The 21,346-nt window shown below is 40.0% G+C and overlaps 1 protein-coding gene across 1 annotated transcript in view; it reads left to right on the top strand.

Moving 5' to 3' along the window:
* Positions 1–21,346, top strand: part of asap2a (ArfGAP with SH3 domain, ankyrin repeat and PH domain 2a) — a 53,135-nt gene that overhangs the window by 29,479 nt on the left and 2,310 nt on the right. Inside the window, exons 5-27 of the mRNA XM_054613626.1 lie at positions 802–851; positions 5,418–5,547; positions 5,997–6,082; positions 6,269–6,344; positions 6,474–6,560; positions 7,830–7,933; positions 8,827–8,896; positions 9,347–9,434; positions 10,718–10,766; positions 11,169–11,335; positions 12,585–12,718; positions 13,263–13,357; positions 14,307–14,496; positions 14,690–14,775; positions 15,120–15,235; positions 16,523–16,590; positions 16,698–16,805; positions 17,571–17,805; positions 18,635–18,787; positions 19,553–19,655; positions 20,167–20,222; positions 20,388–20,467; positions 20,881–21,000. Of these exons, the coding sequence (XP_054469601.1) occupies positions 802–851; positions 5,418–5,547; positions 5,997–6,082; positions 6,269–6,344; positions 6,474–6,560; positions 7,830–7,933; positions 8,827–8,896; positions 9,347–9,434; positions 10,718–10,766; positions 11,169–11,335; positions 12,585–12,718; positions 13,263–13,357; positions 14,307–14,496; positions 14,690–14,775; positions 15,120–15,235; positions 16,523–16,590; positions 16,698–16,805; positions 17,571–17,805; positions 18,635–18,787; positions 19,553–19,655; positions 20,167–20,222; positions 20,388–20,467; positions 20,881–21,000 (2,451 nt within the window). The remainder of the gene's footprint in view (positions 1–801; positions 852–5,417; positions 5,548–5,996; positions 6,083–6,268; positions 6,345–6,473; positions 6,561–7,829; positions 7,934–8,826; positions 8,897–9,346; positions 9,435–10,717; positions 10,767–11,168; positions 11,336–12,584; positions 12,719–13,262; positions 13,358–14,306; positions 14,497–14,689; positions 14,776–15,119; positions 15,236–16,522; positions 16,591–16,697; positions 16,806–17,570; positions 17,806–18,634; positions 18,788–19,552; positions 19,656–20,166; positions 20,223–20,387; positions 20,468–20,880; positions 21,001–21,346) is intronic.

The following is a 21,346-nucleotide window of genomic DNA, read 5'->3' as shown; positions in this document are numbered from 1 at the left end:
GATGATGAGACATCAGCGTTGCCTTTGCGATGTGACCAGAGGGATCGCGTTAAAAATGCCAAAAACAATTACAACGCGCTCGCTTCCTTCAGAAAACCCCTCCACAGTTACCTCTCCCAGCTCCCTGCTGAGACAGCTGTGGGCTGCTTTGCACCTGTGAGGAGGATGATTCAGCTTACTGAGTCATATCGTGTTAAAACACACACCTGCAAACACGCACGCACGCACACACACACACACACACACACACACACACACACACACACACACACACACACACACACACACACACACACACGCACACGCACACGCACACACACACACTGCTTTGCTCATTAGTGGTTGAGTAGGAAAAGTATTTTTTCTGAACATGTGACAGTTGGTAAGCAGTGAGAGTGAAGATAGTGACATCATTTTAATTCCTGGTTGCCTTATGGTGGTGGTTATTCCTAAACGTAGTGTAAAAAAAACAAAAAGTGATGACAAGTTCCCAGAGCACAAAGTGTCTTCTTAAAACCCGAAAGGTTTTCACTTTGCAATGATATAAAACAGAGAAAAAGAAGCAAATCTCCACATTTGTGATGCTAGAATGCTTTTTATTAATAAATAATTGAAACAATGAATCTAATTTGAAAATTGTGTTTTGCAGAGTAAAGTTCATTCTCTACTCTGCAACAGTTGACAAAATTGTCTCACCACATGGTCCATTAAGTAGCTGTTCTAGAGCTCTCTGTAATATCAAGAAATGAAGTTGAGTAATTTTCTGTTGATTTAATTTAAGCTTTCTGCTTGTTTTTACAGGATCTGAAAAAGCCTTTTGACAAAGCCTGGAAGGACTACGAAACAAAAGTGTAAGAAATATTATGTGTATACTCAACAGCTTTTAATTTATTTTCCATAAATAGAACTAGTTTGTTAGTTGATTGGGTAAGTGTGCAACATGACCCAGTCATCATTAGTTAAAATTTCACCAGCAGATCAATCTATAGTCTTAACTACTCAGTGACTATGTTAAAATATATGTGCAGTTTGTGTCTTGTCTTGACTAACCGCTCTCCCCCCTGTGATAATCTCTGTCAACACATCCTTGATAATGTGAATAACCATCACCGCTCCACCTCCTCATTTAGACACCATTTCCACTGTCAAACCTTTGTGATTGTGCATGCAAAGAACACGTGACATTTTATGGCACTTTCATATATTTTGCAAGCTGCAAAGGACATTCTTTACTGAAAGGGTAATACATCTTCTCTCCAAACCGTTTCGGTCAGACAGTACCGGCTTTGTACTGACATCGAGAGTCCAGCCGGTTGCTATGTGACTGTTCCCGACTTATTCCTATGATTTGACTCTATTGATGGAGAACAGAAGCCGTCAATAGATTCCAGTTTTCTGCCTGATTGGAAAACAACCAAAACACGCCGTTTTATCTTGCAGCTCTTCTTCATCAATGATCCTCTGGTCTTCTCTGACATCTCTGCTGTCTGCTGTTTTATATGTTCAGACACAAAAATCTCAACACAGCATTGATTTCTGATTCCCTTATTTGGTTTGCAAGCTCTTTGCATATGACACCCACGTTTGAATTCAGTTTTCAGTCTCAAGGTTGTGTGTTGTCTCACTTTTGAAGGCTGTTGGTTCAGGAAGAGTGTTTTTAATTACTAAAATCAGACAAATCTTTCCTAAATTTGAATTCAATTCAATTCAATTCAGTTTATTTTGTAGAGCCCAGAATCACAAATTACAAATTTGCCTCAGAGGGCTTTACAATCTGTACACATGCGACATCCTCTGTCCTTCCCTCACATCGGCACAGGAAAAACTCCCCTAAAAAAACCCTTTAACAGGGAGAAAAAAGGAAGAAACCTCTGGGAGAACGACAGAGGAGGGATCCTTCTCCCCGGATGGACAGAATGCAATAGATGTCATGTGTACAGAATGAACAGCATAACAGAGATACAACACATTCAATGTATATGACATAAATGATTCATATAATAAGACTACTTATAATAACAGCAGCAATTATTACAGTAGAATTATAGTTATGAAAATAGGGATAGTAATGTGATTAATAATAATAATCGAAGTAGCAGTGGGTGTCAGTCGGCTCACAGCAGGAGGCACGACTACGGTCCAGGTACCACAACGATTCATGGAAACCTGCAGAGCGAGAAAGCAAAAAGGGCTTCAGGGTGGAAGTAAAGCTAAAATGCTTAATGGTACAGGTAATAGTAATGTGACTAGTAATAATAATGGTGGTAGCAGTCGGTGTCAGCAGGGCCGTAGCAGGATGCACGACCACGTGTCTAGGTACAGCCACGATTTATAGAAGCCTGCGAAGCGAGAAAGCACAAAGACTCCAGGGTAGAAGCAAGTCAATAAGCGTAATAGTACAGGCAATAATAATAGTAATGTGACTAATAATGATAGTGGTAGTAGTAGTGGGTGTCAGCAGGGGCCAGCAGGTGGCACGATGACAGTCAAAATATAACACCGATTCCTGGGAACCTGCGAGGCGAGAAAGCACAAGAACTCCGGGGAAGAAGCAAAATCAGTAATGTGCATAAATAGGAGATTAATACATAAAGAGGGAGTGAGAGAAGAGGAGAGAGGAGCTCAGTGTATCCTAGGTAGTCCCCGGCTATCTAGGCATATAGCAGCATATCTAGGGGCTGAGCCAAGGCGAACCTGAGCCAGCCCTAACTATAAGCGCTATCAAAAAGGAAGGTCTTAAGCCTGCTCTTGAAAGTGGTGAGTGTGTCTGCCCCCCGGACTGAAACTAGAACCTGGTTCCACAGAAGAGGAGCCTGATAACTGAAGGCTCTGGCTCCCATCCTACTTTTATATACTCTAGGAACCACAAGTAACCCTGCATTGATTGAGCGCAGCTTTCTAGTTGGGTAATATGGAACTATAAGTTCCTTAAGATAAGACAGTGCCTGACCAGTTAGAGCTTTGTAGGTAAGTAAAGTAATTTTAAATTCTATTCTTGATTTAACAGGGAGCCAGTGCAGAGAAGCTAATACTGGAGTAATATGATCTCTTTTCTTAGTTTTTGTTAGAACACGTGCTGCAGCATTCTGGATCAACTGTAAAGATCTAAGAGACCTATGAGAGCAGCCTGATAATAAGGAGTTACAGTAAACTAGTCTAGAGGTAACAAATGCATGAACTAGTTTTTCTGCATCGCTTTGAGACAGGATTTGCCTGATTTTCGCAATGTTACGTAAATGAAAAAAGGCTGTCCTTGAGATCTGTTTTATATAAGAGTTAAAAGACAGATCCTGATCAAAGATAACTCCAAGGTATCTGAATGTAGAATGTGTCTTCAAAAACTCCAGTGACTTTTGTCTTTATTTCCCAATTCGTGAAATACTTCCTGAACTGAGAGAACTGAAAGTGACTGGATTCTCAGCTCGATCATCAGTTGAACAACTGTCAGTTTGGCTGGCTGCCAAACAGCCTGGCTAACATGTGTCTCTCTATTAGTTGCAGCTCTGATGATGTTGTAACGCTGTCAGGGCTTAAGATTCATGTGCTGACAAAGGCCAGCAGTTTTCTCATAATGACATGAAATTTGGCTTTAAGCACTGGCAAAATAGCAAATATACAACCAAAACTAAAGTATGTCGGAACTTACTCCATTTGTCTCTGGCTTTCTGACCATATCTAAGACTATTACCTTGGTAAAAAACAAAACTGCTTTATTAGTTTTTTGGAAAAGCATAAAGAGAAAAATAAATTGACCTTAAACAAATAAACCTCAAGTCAAAGTTGGCATTCGTGCAGAGCCTTTGTGCACATGCCAAATGACACATGACACTAGATATTGTGCAACAGCAATAATACAGAGGAAGAACTTTTCTTTTGCTTCCTTTTTTTAAAGTTGTGATACATCATGAGTCATGATATAAAGGTAGCAGTTTAGAAGGAATGTTCAAGTAATAGGTTGACAATTCAAAAAACACTTATTCGCTTACTGGCCGAAGTAAAATGAGAACATAGTTACCACGCATTTTTTTGTTTTAAATATGAAGCTACAGCCAGGAGACAGTTAGCTTAGCATACAGACAAAGATAAGGGAACAACAGCTAGCCTGGCTCTGTCAAAAATCAACGAATCACAGATTAAGCTCACTAAATAACATGCTATAACTTGTTTGTAAAAACACTGTAATTCTCATCTAACTCTCGTCAAGAAAGCAAAATAACATGCCTTCCTTTAGTAGCTTATTCCTTTATGATTAGCTGGTGGTTTTATATTATTACAATATGTTTGAGTAGATTGCTCATGCAGCCCCCTCACTTTGATTTTTCCCTCTAATGGAATGACCTTTTTGTATGTATTTGTTTTCGTCACACATTGTACTGAGCCGAGCTGCAGGTCAAACAGATAACACAGTTGAACATGAGGGAGTGAGATTTGTCTTGATGCACATGAACCAGGCTGAACAGCTCTGGAACAGCTTGCGGAAAGCGACATACCGTCCCGTCTCTCTGAGGAGGGAACAAACTAGTGCATCCTTTTTGTAGGTGATATGCTGTCAGAAAACACAGCATATGGAAAAGAATGCCCTGTTGCATGGTCTGGTGCCTCCCCTCGGTTGTGTATGTTGCCTGTAAGAGATGCTGAATGCAGAGTTTGTGGTATTTGGGAAAAATCAGCCCAGAATACTGACTGACCGGTAACCTGTTGTGTGAAACAGTGATCAAATTCTTTAACTACTAATATAATTTGCTTGTGCAATCCCTTTAAAAACCTAGACCAAAACTTAACCCTTATCATCTCTTGGTGTAATACCTTCACTTTAGGATTACCCAACAAATCATAGAAATAATTATAACAGACAGTAACTCAGTGAATAAAGACAGCTGAGTTATGTATTTTCCATTGGACACCTTCCAAAAGCTCTGATGAGCTTAGTGCAGTTTAACCCCGCTTGACAATTCTGATATAAGAGGTCCAGGCAACATATAACTTTTTTTCCACAACTGTTTCAGTGCAATTAGCCAGATGGGCCAATTTATTGTGTTTATTTCAGTACATTGTACATCTGGAAATGCTAAACTCTAAAATACATGATGACTGTTTGTTGTCAAGGCTTCTTTAGCTCTTCTTGAGTCTCATTTTGAAGTTATAAGACTGCTTATACCTGAACAGATACATCAACGTTACTGTTACACCATTAACCTTCTAAATCCCAGTCATTTCTAACCTGAAAGCTAACTCTAACCATCTCTAACAATTAGAAACCATAGACCTGCTCCCCCAGCAAGGCCCCCCCCTCTATCTGCAGGATAGCAACAGGGCTGATTTTACACCATACCACACATTTTTCCCCTCCTATGTTCATGGTGTTGTCATGGATGTTAGGTGTACTCTTTGACCCCTGTGATGTCACTTCCTACCAGCACCAAGATAGAGAAGGAAAAGAAGGAGCACGCGAGGCAGCACGGGATGATCAGGACGGAAATCAGCGGGGCAGAAATCGCTGAGGAGATGGAGAAGGAGAGGAGATTCTTCCAGCTGCAGATGTGTGAGGTTAGTCACAATGTCATAACAATGGCAGTTTAAATGGCTTATTGTAACAAGTTATTTATAATGAACGTTTAATTGTAAAATTGAATATGCACTGTAAAACGTTAAAAATGGAACTCTTACTTTCAGAAATTGTGTCTAACAGGTAGAAGAGGTTTGGAGAAAAAAATACTTTTTTACTGAGTAGGTCCTGCAAAGATCTGTCAAACTTAGGTAAAGGTTGTATATTTCAAAAACGGTGTATAGCCTTTTTGGAATTTGTGCGGTCTGGACCTCTTTGATGTTTTATTTAAATGAAGGTTTACTTGAAAGATGAAGACTTTTACTTTGAAGCATCTGGATACGAGATGAAAGGGATGTATGTGTTTGAGATGGAGTCTGAGTTGCCTTTTTCCTCTGACTGAACCTGGCCTCACCCTGTCTGACTAAATCTGTATTCAATATGTTTACAGTATCTCCTCAAAGTCAACGAGATCAAAATCAAGAAGGGCGTGGACTTGCTGCAGAACCTAATCAAATACTTCCACGCACAGTGCAAGTAAGACAGACAAATGAAAAACAGAGAAATGTGTTTTGCTTTTGATTTGATATAATGCAATGTTGTTATTCGACCTGAAAAGACTCTGTTTTTACAATATAAGGCTTTGCATACAGACCCATTTTTTGGCTGCACTGCGGTGCTAGTGTGTTCGTGATTTGTTATATTCACATGTTTCCTGTTCAGTTTCTTTCAAGATGGTCTGAAAGCTGTGGACAACCTGAAACCCTCCATAGAAAAACTGGCCACAGATCTGCACACGGTGAGAAAACCAGCTGCATTGGTTTCTTCTTTCCTCCACTTGACGGTGACATTTATTTCATATGAACGTCATCATGTGCTTCTACTCAGTTCTGTCTCTCCTGTTTTCTCGATCTTTCCTTTATAACAGATAAAGCAGGTGCAGGATGAGGAGAGGAAGCAGCTGACTCAGTTACGAGACGTCCTTAAGACAGCGCTACAGGTGGAGCAGAAAGAGGTGAGCACTGAAGGTCCTCTGTGACCTTTCAATGTCAGTGAGATATCACATTTTAATATTCCTAGTTCCTATATATCTGCTCTTAAATCAGATTAGATTTCATATAGACAATCCTGAATAGGACTATTGGGGTTGTTTCCACACTACCCCATATCAGCTGTTTTAAGGGCAAATTTCTATAAAATATCTTTCTTCAATTTGTCTGTGGACCATACATGCATTGCTATTAACCACTTTCTCACCCCCACCCGATGAGGGCATTTGATTTATATTCAAACCTGGTCCTGATCTTAGCGTACCATTAAATATGCTGCAGGCTACAGCAGCTCCTGGTCTCACCTGATGATTTTTTTCTTCTTTCCTTCGCTGCCTCCGTCTTTTGTGAAACAAGTCCAGGAGAGTAAGTGGAATTCTCTCGAGAAAAAAAAAAAAAAAAGGAAAAACATTTCTGTGGTTGTTTGTTGTAGTGCTAGTCTAATAGTTTTTAACTTTTATTTTACAGCAGCATATTTTTTTGTTCAAATATGTATGGCAATATATTGCCATGTTTCAGTGCTTTGATTCATTTTAGTTGTGCTTTTTCTTTTATTGTAACAACTTTTAAATGAGAAAAGCTGGAGCTGCATTCCTGTTGGCTGTGTGTTTGTCTGCTGATAACAGCACACACCAATAAAGTCATTAAAGTCCCGTCAAAGCCTGCTTTCAGAAGTCTTCCTCTCCGTTTCCCGTAGTGTTTCCAGACAGGAAATTACATCACTCATACAAAAATCTGGCCTTTGTTTGGTCCCTTTTTTTGGCGGTTGATTTTACACTGCAGTCAAACCTGAAGACCTAAATAAAAATTAGGTTCATTTTTATTCTAGTTAAAGTTAAATCTGTTAAAACTGCATCCTGGGATTTAATCTAAATGTGATTCATCTTTTGATCCTTTCAGAGTGGCATGTGAGAATAAAATGGCAGGTTTTTGACATCTACTGTTGCAGATTCTGATTTAGAGGTGTAAAAGTTCCTCTTATTTTCTTATCCCCATGTGTAAAAAAGTCAGTCTCACAGCAGCAATCATCTATCGTCGGTTCATTCTTGCTTCCAAATTCTCAGAGGAGCAGGAGACTCAGAAGCGTGAATCTGAGCCATTTAACGCTTCAGTGGCTCCCACTCGACTGCAATTTGAATTTGCAAATCCCACATGCAGTGCCTGCTTTTTGCTTTTAAAAATGTTTTTAAAGGCTCTGATTTCTTGTCTGTGTTGGTTTGTGTGTGTTTTTCCAGGATTCACAGGTGCGGCAGAGCACCACCTACAGCCTGCACCAACCACGGGGTAACAAGGAGCACGGCACTGAGCGCAGCGGGTACCTTTACAAAAAAAGTGACGGGTGAGTATCTGAAATAACTTTAAAAGATCAGTTGTAGTACTGTAGATGAAATAAATACTAGTATTCTGTACATAAGCAGAGTAGGGGGAACTATTATGATAACATACTCTGTAGTTTCTCTTCTCTTTTTACTGTTTCGCTATCAGCTTTCATCCACCTTTTAATTTTATTAGTACTTATTTATTATTTCTGATATTTTTGTTTTTTTGCTCTTTTCCCTCACATAAAATACTGCTTTTGGATTTTATGCTAATGTTATGGCATGTGACTAAATTAGTTTGTATCCTGTTGAAACAATGTATGGATTAAATAAGTCCCCCCAAAAATATTGTACATAATAATTGTAGGAGTTTTCTTTTGTACAATTGTTTTATAAATATTACAATAACATATTTTAAATAAAAAAAATTCATACGAGCTTAACGAAATGGAACTGATTGTAAATGTACAATTTTTTCATTATGATTGAACCTGCTGATTACTTTCGCACTTTATCGATTTATTTTTAAGATTTATTTTTAAATCGCACTTTATCGATTTATTTTTAAGTTTTTAAGTCGATTTATTTTTAAGTAATTTATACTTATTTTTTAAGTATAAATTACCCAAATTAGTGAAAAGTGCCCAGCATAAGTCCCCAGAGCCCATTGCTTGTTTTAACCAAACAACCATCCAAATCCAAAAGATTTTCTGTTTACAATGATATAAAACGCATGATGTATTTGGCTTATTAAAGATATGATTGCAATGTTCAGCCTGCTTGTCATAACTAATGCAGATTTTCTGTATTATAACGTGATCATGTTTAATACTTTATTATAGGTGTCTGCTCTTTGAGTTCAGAGTTCACTGTGTATTTGACTTAAAAACTAACTGTCTTCTGTGTGTCATAGCTTGAGGAAAGTTTGGCAGAAGAGAAAGTGCACAGCGAAGAACGGGTACCTGAACATCTCACACGGCACAGTAAGAAAACAATAATGCCTTTTTGTCACACAAGACAGGATCTACGCGGTTGTTGTGATTAAAACAAATCACACATAGATGCGTGTGCACATTCTTCCATACATGCTTCATTTAGTCTCACACACATTACAGCGTCGTTCTCCTCAGCCGGACATTATCTTCACCCATTAACCATGAATACATTAACAGGAAGCAGCAGGCCGTGTTCACTAGTTAACATTCTCCTCACATCTCCCTCAGCTGAGACTCTTTTAACCTGAAATGTGTTTATTCCCATATAAAGATTTAGCTCTGGCCCGCTCAACTCCTCTCACTGACTCAGCTCATCTTACACGTAGCAGCTTATCACATGTTTCATTTGGCTGCAGCAGCGGTCAGATATGATTAAACACAACACTCTTGCTTATTTATATTGTTGTCATTCCTCTCTGTTCTTCATCTCTCTGTCAGGCTAACCGGCCGCCAGCTAAACTCAACCTGCTCACCTGCCAGGTGAAACACAATCCTGAAGAGAAGAGAAGCTTCGACCTCATATCCCGTGAGTTCAGCCCTCTCTCTTTGCCTTCTTGTTTTATATGTCACTTTCCTTACCTTTTTGTCTGTACTCACTGTTTTCTCTCTCCCTAATCTGTATATGTTTCACTTCAATGCCTCATTTTAATTAGCTCCATTCATCCAGACAGCAGCAGTTTAAGATTTGTAGTGCAACAGGTTGGATTTTAAATGTTTTCTATTAGAAAGCAGCAGCAACCCAAAGAAGAGTCGACTCTTAAATATATATATATTAACACACCCAGTACATCTCAATCTAGCATTTGGCAGCTAAAAGTGAACAAAAAGCTTTTGTCAGTTGACAGAAAATGAATCTATAACTACTTTTCTTTCAGTGTTTGAGGAATTGTGATTGACATTTTTTACTATTGACATTAATCCCCCAAAATATCTGCAAATTAATTGATTATGATGTAATATAATCGTTGACTATGTTAGTGTGTTCTTCCCTAAATAGTCCTTTTCTGTCAAATACATTAAGTTAAGTAACAGCATTTGTTAAACTGTACACTCTGCAGGATTTTCCACAAGGAATCACATTTTATGTATGATTTTTGTCAAGTGGATTAGCAATGTTATAATTTCATTATATTGCTTGCTATGTTCTGTACAAAGAACATATATTGTATTTGTACGTCCTTGAAGAAGGATCTCTACTCTGCTCCTCCTGAGGTTTCTTCCATTCCTTCTTCTGAAGGTTTTTGTTAGTCTTCTCTTACCCGCTGCGAGGGTCCAAAGACAGAGGCTGTCGTATGCTGTACAGATTGTAAAGCCCCTTGATGCAAATCTGTGATTTGTGAAATTACGTTATATACATAAATTTGACTTGACTTGAATCAATAGCCAATTACAGGCTTTTGTCTTTTCTGACTGGACTGTGAGATGTAACTAATATTGAGGTTCGCTTAAGATTTGGCCAGTTTATCCAAACAACTGTAAGAGATAATAGCATTAAGCTGGAGGAGCTAAGCTTCAGCCACAGGAGACACAACATGATTTCAGTTTCTTTGGATTCACTGGTGTAAAAAAGTTCTACTTGGTTATTATTAAGTGATTCACACCTGAAGACAGAAATAAGGGCTTTAAAAAGTGTTTTAGCTGTTTTCCGTTCAGCAGTTCACCCTCGGTGTGACCTGATACTTTAATGCCCTCTGCAGGGAGTCGCTCTGAGCTTTTTCCTGTCTACACTGCTCTTTGATTCATGTTCTCCCCTCTTTCCTTTCCCACTTCTCCCTTCTGTTGTATCATACATTTGTTTTTTTGTTTCAGACGACAGAACGTATCATTTTCAGGCAGAGGACGACCAGGACTGTCAGATGTAAGTGCATGTTCCTTCCTTCCCTTTGTGTGATTGTTTGTGTGTTTGTGTGTGTGTGCATGTGTTTAGTTCTGTGCCTAAGTGCATCCTGTTTACCACCTCGGCCACTTTCCACACACTTCCTACCTCACACCCGGTCAGATGCTTGGCCTTGTCTTTACCTTCCACCTCCTGACTATTAACTGCCTTTTACTCCCGTCTTCTCTTCCCTTTTTAACACCCTTCTCCTTGTCTTCACCTTTCTTTCTGCTTCGCCTGCTCTCATCTCCACCTCTCAATCAACTCTCACCTCCTCCTCCCTCTACCTCTCCGTCTTCCTCTGTCATTATTCAAATTATTCAAATTTTCATTCACTTCTCCTGTACGCCCCTCCCGTCTCTTCTCCTGTCCTCCCTCCTCCAGCTGGATCTCGGTGCTACAGAACAGTAAGGAGGAGGCGTTGAATCAGGCCTTCAAAGGGGACCAGCATGTCGGAGAAAACAACATCGTGCAGGAGTTGACCAAGGCGATCCTGGGAGAGGTCAAGAGAATGACGGGAAATGACGTGTGCTGCGACTGCGGGGCGCCCAGTGAGTGGGGAAAAAAGAGACAAATGATTGACAGCACGGTGTCAAAACTAATTTCATGATGTTTAAATAATTGTTTTACCCAGGATTTTAGCATAATGTGCGCCTTTGTATTCCCGTACTAAAGATGAAGTACTTCCCCCAAACCTGATTAACACTATCGTGTAACTGCTATATTCCAACCTTAAGATGCAGTAATTATTGTAACACTGTAACACATTTGCGTCACTGTAATCTGAGGTTTGGAAATTATGTCAATTTAGATGATCTTTTTGTTACCCACATCGGTTTGTGGGAAGGATTCTGTCCCTTGAGTTAATTTAATATCTGTAGCCACCCTGCAGCAGCTGGAACAATATGTGCATTTCTAAATTAAGAGCTGTGCTGTGCACATTTTACACACACAGCAGCGGAAACTTAATTTATAATGTAAATCTCACAACGGCGGGACAGGAACAATGATAATGAGATTCTAACAGTAATTATCCACGGTTCTAAGGGTTAAAATCTATTTTTCATTTATGGCTAGAAATCCTGTGAAAGAGTGATAAATAAACACGAGTTATTTACTTTAAAATCCTTCAACTTTAGTTTTGAATTCCTTACTTTGTAAGAAAATAAAGCCAACAAAATGTACAATGTAATGGATTATTTGAAGCATGTTTCCAGAAATAATTTGCTGCCTGGTAATCAGACTAAAATGTATGGTATGCTTTGGGAAGGTGTTAGCAGTCATGTATATGCATAGTTATGAGCTACTCGACTGGTATGGTTTTGATATGATAAGTCCTCGGCTCAGAAAAATGCTGGATCCTCTTCGTGTAGATATTCTGTCATGACTTTCAAATCAGTTTTTCCTCAAATACATAAAAATTTCTCAACTCCCATGAAATTTCCTGATGCAGAAATGTATGCACTTTTCAATGTATGGCATACACACACAATATGTCCACACATACACCGAATATCTAGGCCAGACTTAGAAACAGTTCAGCTTGGTCACTTTCCTCTGACATTGTGTGCTGTGAGATAGCAAAAAGCCCTCCAGGCAGCTATTAAATTTCCAGAGCACACCACTTTCCACAAGGACACATCAAAGTTGGCTCACGTGCAGCAGAAATAACTTTAGCTTTGGTGGTTTTTGCCCAAGGACAGCGTGTCACCTGTAATCATTCCTCCCTCATTTTCCCAATGTTTCGTTTACCTCATCTTCTATCCACTCTCTTGACAATTTTCCTTTCGTCTTTCTCAGACCCGACGTGGCTGTCCACCAACCTGGGCATCCTCACCTGTATTGAATGTTCAGGGATCCACAGGGAGCTTGGAGTCCACTACTCCAGGATCCAGTCCCTCACTCTGGACGTACTCAGCACCTCAGAGCTCTTGGTAAATCATTGATCGCGTCTGTCATCTCTCTGAATCAGCTCACGTATTGATTGTATAGATTAGTCCGTATGAATCTGTAGGTATGATAAAACAGGGGGAATAGAAAGATGGAGGGAAGAATGAGGAGGAAAGGGAATAAGGACAAGAGGGACAGGACGTCAAGATAGGAAGGAAGGAGAGGAGCCCAAGGCTTCATTATTCTCCAAGACCTCTGGAAGTCTCAGAATAGCTGAGATTTTTTATGGCTTTTTTTAATCACTGTTTGGTGTAGAGATTTACCGGCTGTGGGACAGGAGGGATTAAATGCTTCCAGTCATGATTGCTTTCCTGGGTGTTAAGACGCCAGTCGCGTTGGCCACAATCAGATTGGCGTTGTGCAGTTTATAAGGCTCCACACACAAAGTACCTCATCCAGAGGTGTGAGTTGGTCAGGCAAAGATGACTACTTTTACCGTACTGCATGTGGTGCAGAAAATGTCTTGTATAATGTATAAATAGTGTTAATATGTGTGTTTGTGACTTTGTCCTTGTGTGTGCTCCACAGCTGGCCAAGAATGTGGGGAATGCAGGCTTTAATGAAATCATGGAGGCTTGTTTAAGTGCTGAAAATGTGGTGAAACCCAACCCAGCCAGTGACATGTAAGTCACCCATCCATCTCTCCCTCACACTACTCTCCCTTCCTCTCTCCGCCATACCATTCTCCCTGGACCCTAGCGCTCTCTCTCTTCTCACCTGTATCGCATTACACTCAACAATTGTCGACACCATCACTGTGACATATTAGCACATCTCAACCAACGTTGTACTGATCAGGTTTTCTGAATGTGATTGATTACCAATTCAGTATGGCTGGCGAGTCACCGATCTCATAGGCATGATCAATGACCGGAAATGAGAAATAAATTCAGATGAACAGAGGGATTAAAACATAAATTATTATAAAAATTAGAATAGAAATAAAAATAGAAACTATACAACAGCAATCAAAGTCCAAATTACAAAGGAAGAGTGACAGTGGTGTGATTAGTAGGAAAAAAGTGAGCAAGGTGTGTATGCAAACGGCTTGTACCAGGATATTATATCAGATGATTAAGTAATGATACTTAAGGTTTGTCTGTATTAATATATAAATATATTATAGTATATGACTAATAATGGTGTAACATATTAACATAATACAGCATAATGGTCAGTGTAATATAGTATGGGATAAAAGATATAATGTAAGGTGAAATGTAGTAATATAGTATAACATAATATATATTATTGTAGAATAGAAGAGTGTTGCTTATTGTTGCTTTGTCAAAATATTCACAACGGCAAGTAATAGTTTTCAGCTTTCATCAGTGTGATACTTTTGTTTCATGCTTTTGTTGACTTATATGTGACTGCTTTTTCTTTGCAATTAAAACCTAATTAAGAAACGCTTTCAAGCACTGAAATGGTAATCAGCAAAATAGTAATCATAGAAATCTAATTTAGTGTGTTTATTGACCACTTATGATCAGTGGCTTCTGACCCCATCACATAAAGAGCATAAGTGATGCAGCTGTGACTGAGCAGCTGCCTCTTCACATGTTTAACCAGGCAGGCGAGGAAAGACTTCATCACAGCCAAATACACAGAGAAACGTTTCGCTAGGAAGAAGTGTCCCGATGCGCCGTCGCGGCTCCATACGTTGTGTGACGCAGTGAAGGCCCGGGACATCTTCTCCCTCATCCAGGTCTACGCCGAGGGAGTCGACCTCATGGAGCCCATACCTCTGGCCAACGGACACGTCAGTACACAAAATGTTCAGCCTATGTGATGTTGAGTCTGTCCTTAAATGGGGATCTGAACCTTTAACCCAGGAGTTTGACTTCTTATTCTCATACAAAAATGTTGCATTCTACTTGCTCTTTAGCTTGATTCTCTATAAACATTCCCAGGGGACTATTAAAAATAATGGTGCAAATGTTTTTTTATTCCAGGAACAAGGGGAGACGGCCCTTCATCTCGCAGTCAGACTGGTGGATAGAACATCTCTTCACATCGTCGACTTCCTCACTCAGAACAGGTGAACAAAGCCGGACAATACATTTGCAGCTCACAGTAGTTAATTGGTAATTACAGTATGCAATTTGTTGAAAGGGATTTTTCGAATATTTAATTTTTTAATTAAACAATTCTCTATATTATCATACAGTATTGTTTCACTTTAATATATTGAGCTGGATTTTCTGTTATTTACTTTATTAAAACAAGATAACATTGTTTAAATATTTTACATATTACACAACTTCAAAACAACAGTCTGAAAATACATTATTTTACAATTATTGTTGGGGCTTGACAAGACAAGGCTTCATTTGGTTCCTCTTGTGTTGGGATTTAAAGCTCTCTGTTTGTGTCCCTCTGCAGTTTGAATTTGGACAAGCAGACGGCCAAAGGCAGCTCAGCGCTGCACTACTGCTGCCTGACCGACAACAGCGAGTGCCTGAAACTACTGCTGCGGGGGAAGGCCTCAATAGACATTGGTAAGGGAACATACCAGCAAACAGGACGGCTGTGATGCCTTCACTGTCCCACTCTTTCCTTCGTCTTTTCTCTTTCTTCCTTTTTTTTTTTACACCTGGATTTGTTTGCAAAGTTTGTGTGTAAAGTCATTCTCGAGCTCTTGCTTCAAACTAGTGATTTAGCTTAGTATGAGGTTGGGTTGTATGAGGTACTTATCCATAGTCAGTGTATTACCTACGGTAGATGCGCACTCCCAGTTTGGAGAAACAGACAGAAGCACCAGCACTGGAGTAAAGCAGTGTATCGCTGTGAGCGGGGGCAGCAGCAAAACATATTTTAGCCACCTAAAATAATCTATATCATTTTAATGTACGTTATATTAAGAACATTTTCACCGCTTCACCATACCAGCCTTTTCCGACAGGGAAACAAAGCCGTGATCTTTACTTTATTCAAAGCCACAAGACTGCATTGAAAAAAAACCGTAGTTTGTTTGTGGTATTGTGTGAATTTGCTGAATCTGAATGAACCCTTTAGAACATCAAAGTCACACAATAACACAAATGTATCAAGTCACTTTAATCTGGGATTCAAGTTTTTTATTTATTTTTAAATATGTTTACAAAAGTGAATATAAGTAGGTAGCAGTAACATTCATTGAAGGGGTCATTCTACACAATGAGTATTTATAAGTTTCATACGTCACATTGAGCTATTAATACTTTTACTTGAGTCAAATTTTGAATGCAGGACTTTAACATGTAACAGAGCATTTTTACATCACTGCAGTATTATATTACTTTCACTGAGTAAAGGATCTGCATACTTCAACCACCACTGTCTCACACAAATGTTTTCTCTTGCTGCTGCATCCTCTCTCTCTCACACACACACACACACACACACACACACACACACACACACACACACACACACACACACACACACACACACACACACACACACACACACACACACACACACACACACACACACACACACACCCCTTGATTCAAGTCTTTCAGATTCAGTTCCCAGAAGCACGGTGCTCTGCCAAAAGACCACGGCAACTCTTTCTCACAACACTAATCTTTCTACTCCGCTGTGACATCAACAAAACAGCCTGATAATAGATACAGATAGAAGGAGGACAGAGAGAAACCAGAGAGTTGTTCAGTGTGGGAAACAGTCTAATTACACATTTCTCATGTCCCAGTGAAATGGGAGGATAGAAAATGGGCTGTGTGTTTGTGCTCATGCGGCATGTGGATACAGTAATGATTGCATGTTTGTCGTTTTCTCTCCAGCTAATGAGGCCGGGGAGACACCACTGGATATTGCCCGCAGGCTCAAACACCTACAGTGTGAAGAGCTGGTGAGCACACCTTGTATAAGCTTGACTTATGCCTGCAAGCAATATCACTTCCTGATCTGTCAGTCCTGTGTGTTTACGTGTGTCTGGATTTGTTTTTTTGTTTCTAGTTGAACCAAGCGCTGGCAGGGAAATTCAACGCCCACGTCCATGTTGAATATGAATGGTGCCTGCAGCATGAAGACTTGGATGAAAGTGATGAAGATCTGGATGAGAAGGTGAAAGACAGTTTGGTATGCAAGTTTACAAAGGGCTAATCTGTTAGGCGAGAAAACAAGAATAATGAAGAAAATAAAAAGAACACATTCTAAAGAAGTGTTATTCCTTGAACGTTTTTGTACTGCTACATTCACTTCTTTCCTATTCTTACCCTGAAGAAGGTCTCTGATAAAAATATATTTTTTTAATTTTAGCACAGATTTAAGTGATTAAGTAAGTGGTGGGTGGTGTTTTCTTTTCTAAAGAAAAGTGAAATGAAAGGGAAAATTCAGTGGCTCTCAGAGGATGATGAAACCTAAAACAACAACCTGAAGATATCATCTGCAAATGGACATCTCCTTTTTGTCTTGTTGCTAATAAAGAAAATAGTTTGTCCTCCAAAATAAAAAGCTGAAAACATTATTCCCTTTGTACTTTAAAATCCATGGCCTTTGGTGGCTTTTTAGTTTAATATTTCAGTGAAACTTGTGTGCGGTGATTAATAGGCAAACAATTTTAGATTTCATGTTGAAAAATTAAGTTTAAGTTGAATGAATAATGATGATGGGGCTTAATTTGTTTCTTTTTAAGGTTATTTAAAGATAATGACGGTAGTGACTGACTAGTAAAGTCGTAAACAAAACTAGAAAATAAGTCAAAAAAGTGACTGACATGTTCTCTTAAAATGTACACTTTACGTAGTAAAAACATACAGCGAGGAGGGGAAAATCTGGTGAGCCATGTCTGAATATGTCTAACATTCCCACATTACGCTGCCCCTCCAGCCCAGCCCTCATCGCAGAGACGAGCGTCCAGTCAGCTGTTACACCCCGAGCAGTAACTCTCACCTACAGACCGGTCTGGGCTCAGCGGGCCGCGATGCCATCGGCCTCGCCAAGGACAAGCCGCGGGCCTACATGCCAAGCCTGGTCAACAACGAGACCTATGGCACCATCCTCAACGCCAACCAGCCTCAGTCCGCCACCACCTCCGGTCCGCCTCTGCCCCCGAGAAACCTGGGTAAGCTCAAACACAGCAACAACTACTTGAAGAATGGAAGGCTAATGTAAATGGAAGCATAATGGAATGTCTCATCATTATTTTATGTTTCAGTTTTATATGAATGAATGGTTAATCGGGAAAGTGATATTTATAAAAATATGCCTGAGAGGAAAAACCTAATTTACAGCATCAGTGAGGATCTGGTCTCATTTGGCCCTGAATCCCTGGTTTCCAAAGCCTTTATGTTAATTACTATGTGTAAGTGACCTTTTTACCTGTTTCATCACTATAGATGTCTCTACAGACACTCTGACTCTCTTTACTATGTGAAGTTAGACTCGTCTATCCAAATGATCTCAAATCTAAAGGGAAGGATTTCTTTTTATGTTCAAAATAATATACCTTTTTTTTTTTATACTTAATTCAGTGTTATGAAGGTTACTTGGTGAAAAACAATTGATAAAACCTTCACAGATGTAAGTCTGTGCACATGCTGCTACAAAAAACGACTTCATCATAACTTTACAGGCTAACCAACTTATTGTGACACAATCACCACAGTCAGTCTTTAATAACATAAGTGGCCGTCTGGAGCGCTGCCAACGGTGCGGAGGAGAAACAACCAGCTGTGTTGCCCACCTCACCTTGCTGCAGCCCCCTGCACATTCCCTCCACCCATTAACTGTCGCTCCCAATTACTCTCCAATGGAAACAGCTTGACTTTTAAAGTGGACGCTGGTTCTGGCAAAGTGCAGTGCACTCCCTCCCTCTTGCTCGCACTCTCTCTCTCTATGAGTCTCTTTTTTCATCTTAATAATCCCTCTCTTTCTCTGTCTGTCTGTCTCAGTCCAGTTATCCAGCCTCGGGGGGATCGGTCAGTCTTCAGGGTCAAGCAGCTGGAAGCCCGGTTCTTTAGACCTGGTTGGGCGACAGAGGTCCTCCTCAGACCCCCCCAACATGCACCCCCCTGTCCCCCCTTTGAGACTCACTTCAACTGCAGGTATGGACACAACACACCCATTAAACTGGACAATGGCCACAGTGTAGGCGTATACATTTAATATAGTGTTTTAGATTGAGAGTAGTCATAGGTCCGTGTTTACTAAATATGTCACAGTAAAGAGGCATTTAAATGTTTCATTTTCGTATTGGTCTGTCTGTCCCAAATCTTACATTAACCGAGGGGCATTCGCTTTTAATTCTTTGCAGTTGTTGAGTTTGATTTTGTTTATTTGCACAAATTAAAATCAAATAAATTACATAAACATAACAATGAAAATTGTGCAGGGAGAAGAAAAAAGCCCTCAAGGTCTGATTACATCTGCCAAAATGATATAAAAACAAATTCACTATGTTAAAAATAGAGGGAGTTGTTATTTGCACAAAAAGACAGAGAAGTATCTAGAGACTGATATCTCGTCCCTTTGAATCTACAGGGACAAAAATCTGTTGCTTAACCAAAGTAATGGATGGATGGATTGTTACAATAGAAGTTTAATGTTCCAGTTGAAAATGTTTTGAATACCAGTTTGATATCTATAAATTGTTATAAATATGTTTTGGATACATTCTATATGGTATGATATGTGAAAAAATTAAACAAAACTGAGGGGACTAGCAGCTTCAAGACCAGGGCTTAACCTGATGATTATTTTTTATTCTATTCATCTCTTCATTGTGATTAATCATTTAGCATGCATGATGTTTTCAGTTTGCAAAGATATGACCGAAAAATACAATAAAGTTGTGTTACTTTGTGTCCTAGGTCTGGGTCCTCCTGTGGCCAAGATGGAGTCCATGAGCATGCAGTCCAAGTCGAGCCAGGGACCACCGGGGTCCAGAGCAGTGCCCCCTAAATCTCCTGCGGGGTAAGAACAAAAGGGGAATAAAAATAAGTTTTCAAACTGCTTATACAATTTTTTAAAGTGTAATGCAAACATGATTTAGTCTATAATCAATGCTCAGATGCATTTTTGCAGCTTCATCAGCAAGACAGAAAAACAATAGATTTATATAATTCACTACACATACAAAGGAGCCTGCTTTACCCCAGGGTTGTGTATCTTGCTGTTGAATGCTTGTCTTGTAATCTGGTGTATTTTTCCACAAGAGGAATGAGCCTACATGGCTGCTGTTTAGCCGCTTCATTAGCTCTCAGGCTGCGCTCTGCATGGAGCCAGGCGAGCGATAACTCTCCTCCGCAGTCGCCCCCTTTGTCGTTTTGTCTCCCTCAGGGCTTATAGTGCTGCAATAAATCTGTAACAAAGCTGTTGAGAGGCTTGGAGAGCTGGACAGTTTTCTGTTAGATGTTTCTTTGTATAACTATATATGACTTTTACTTACTGCTGATGAGAGTACATTCCCTTTTTTGTCTTTCAGCAATGATAAAAGCTTCAACCGACCTCTAAATCGAACGGTATCTATTGAAAGACCAGGTGAGTACACAGATAAGAGAGACCAAAAATCAGTTCAGTTAAATGTGTGTCTGTGTAGTGTACTGAAGTCTACATTCACATTGTTATCTGTCAGGTCCTGTTTCTTCTGTGGAAACGTGGAATTTTTTGTTGTCGTTGTGATATAATTTCCTCTTCCTGTTCCAGCTAAGGAAGTGCCAGGATGCCCCCAGAACTCCATAGGTCAGTCTCTGCCTCCAGGCCCCACGCAGAGGAAAACCTACCCAGTGAGTCGCTCATTCTTCCACTCATCATCATCTAGTTAGGGTCGATTGTAAAGCGCTTATTCATTCACTGGCCGCTGACTCCTAAGTCATGGTTTATTTAGCTATAAGCGTTGTGCAATTCCCCTCATTACCCTGCTGGTCGACCTATTGTCTCAGTGTTTCCAGTGTCCTGTACTCTAACAGGCAAAGTAATGGAACACAGTACAGTGATGACTCTCACCAACTTCATCCTTTCTGTGTAACTTGGCCTTAGCTCCCAGTATTAATGATAAAAAAACATTCCAATAGTTTAAGACAAACATTAAAGACAGGAAAAAAGAGAATGAAAGCATCATGCAGCAGCCTACACATTTCCTCTCTCTTTTGCACAAACTTGATCAAACCTGTCTGTGTGCTTTTGTTCCGTCTCGCAGAAGCAGAGGCCGAAGCGAGTGAAAGCCATCTACAACTGTGTGGCCGACAACCCAGACGAGCTGACCTTCTCTGAGGGCGAGGTGATCGTGGTGGATGGAGAGGAGGACCAGGAGTGGTGGGTCAGTATCCCACACGCTGCACATTTGAATGTTACAAGAGTGTTTTTGTATTTTTTGATATTTCTCAGATTAAAGCACAAAGCGCTCCTAGTCCAACTCCTGTCCCACTATGGTCCCATTTTCACCATGTGAATGTCAGTGCACTCGATGACCATGGCGGCTCAAGCAAAAAGCCATGACCTCATTCGGGCTGATATCCCCCCTCCTCCTCTTTTTCCGCCTGCTGCTGCTTCCTCTCTGGAGCCCCTTGTGTGAACATCGACCAGCTGCAACTTGTTTTCCTCTGAGCCACCTCTGCAGATATGACCGTATTTAGTCACTTTCTCTCTCCGTTTGTCCCCGCATG

Source organism: Anoplopoma fimbria, chromosome 15 (genome assembly GCF_027596085.1).
Source record: "Anoplopoma fimbria isolate UVic2021 breed Golden Eagle Sablefish chromosome 15, Afim_UVic_2022, whole genome shotgun sequence".
Classification (NCBI taxonomy): Eukaryota; Metazoa; Chordata; class Actinopteri; order Perciformes; family Anoplopomatidae; genus Anoplopoma; species Anoplopoma fimbria.
This window is presented reverse-complemented; position numbering and strand designations above follow the sequence as displayed.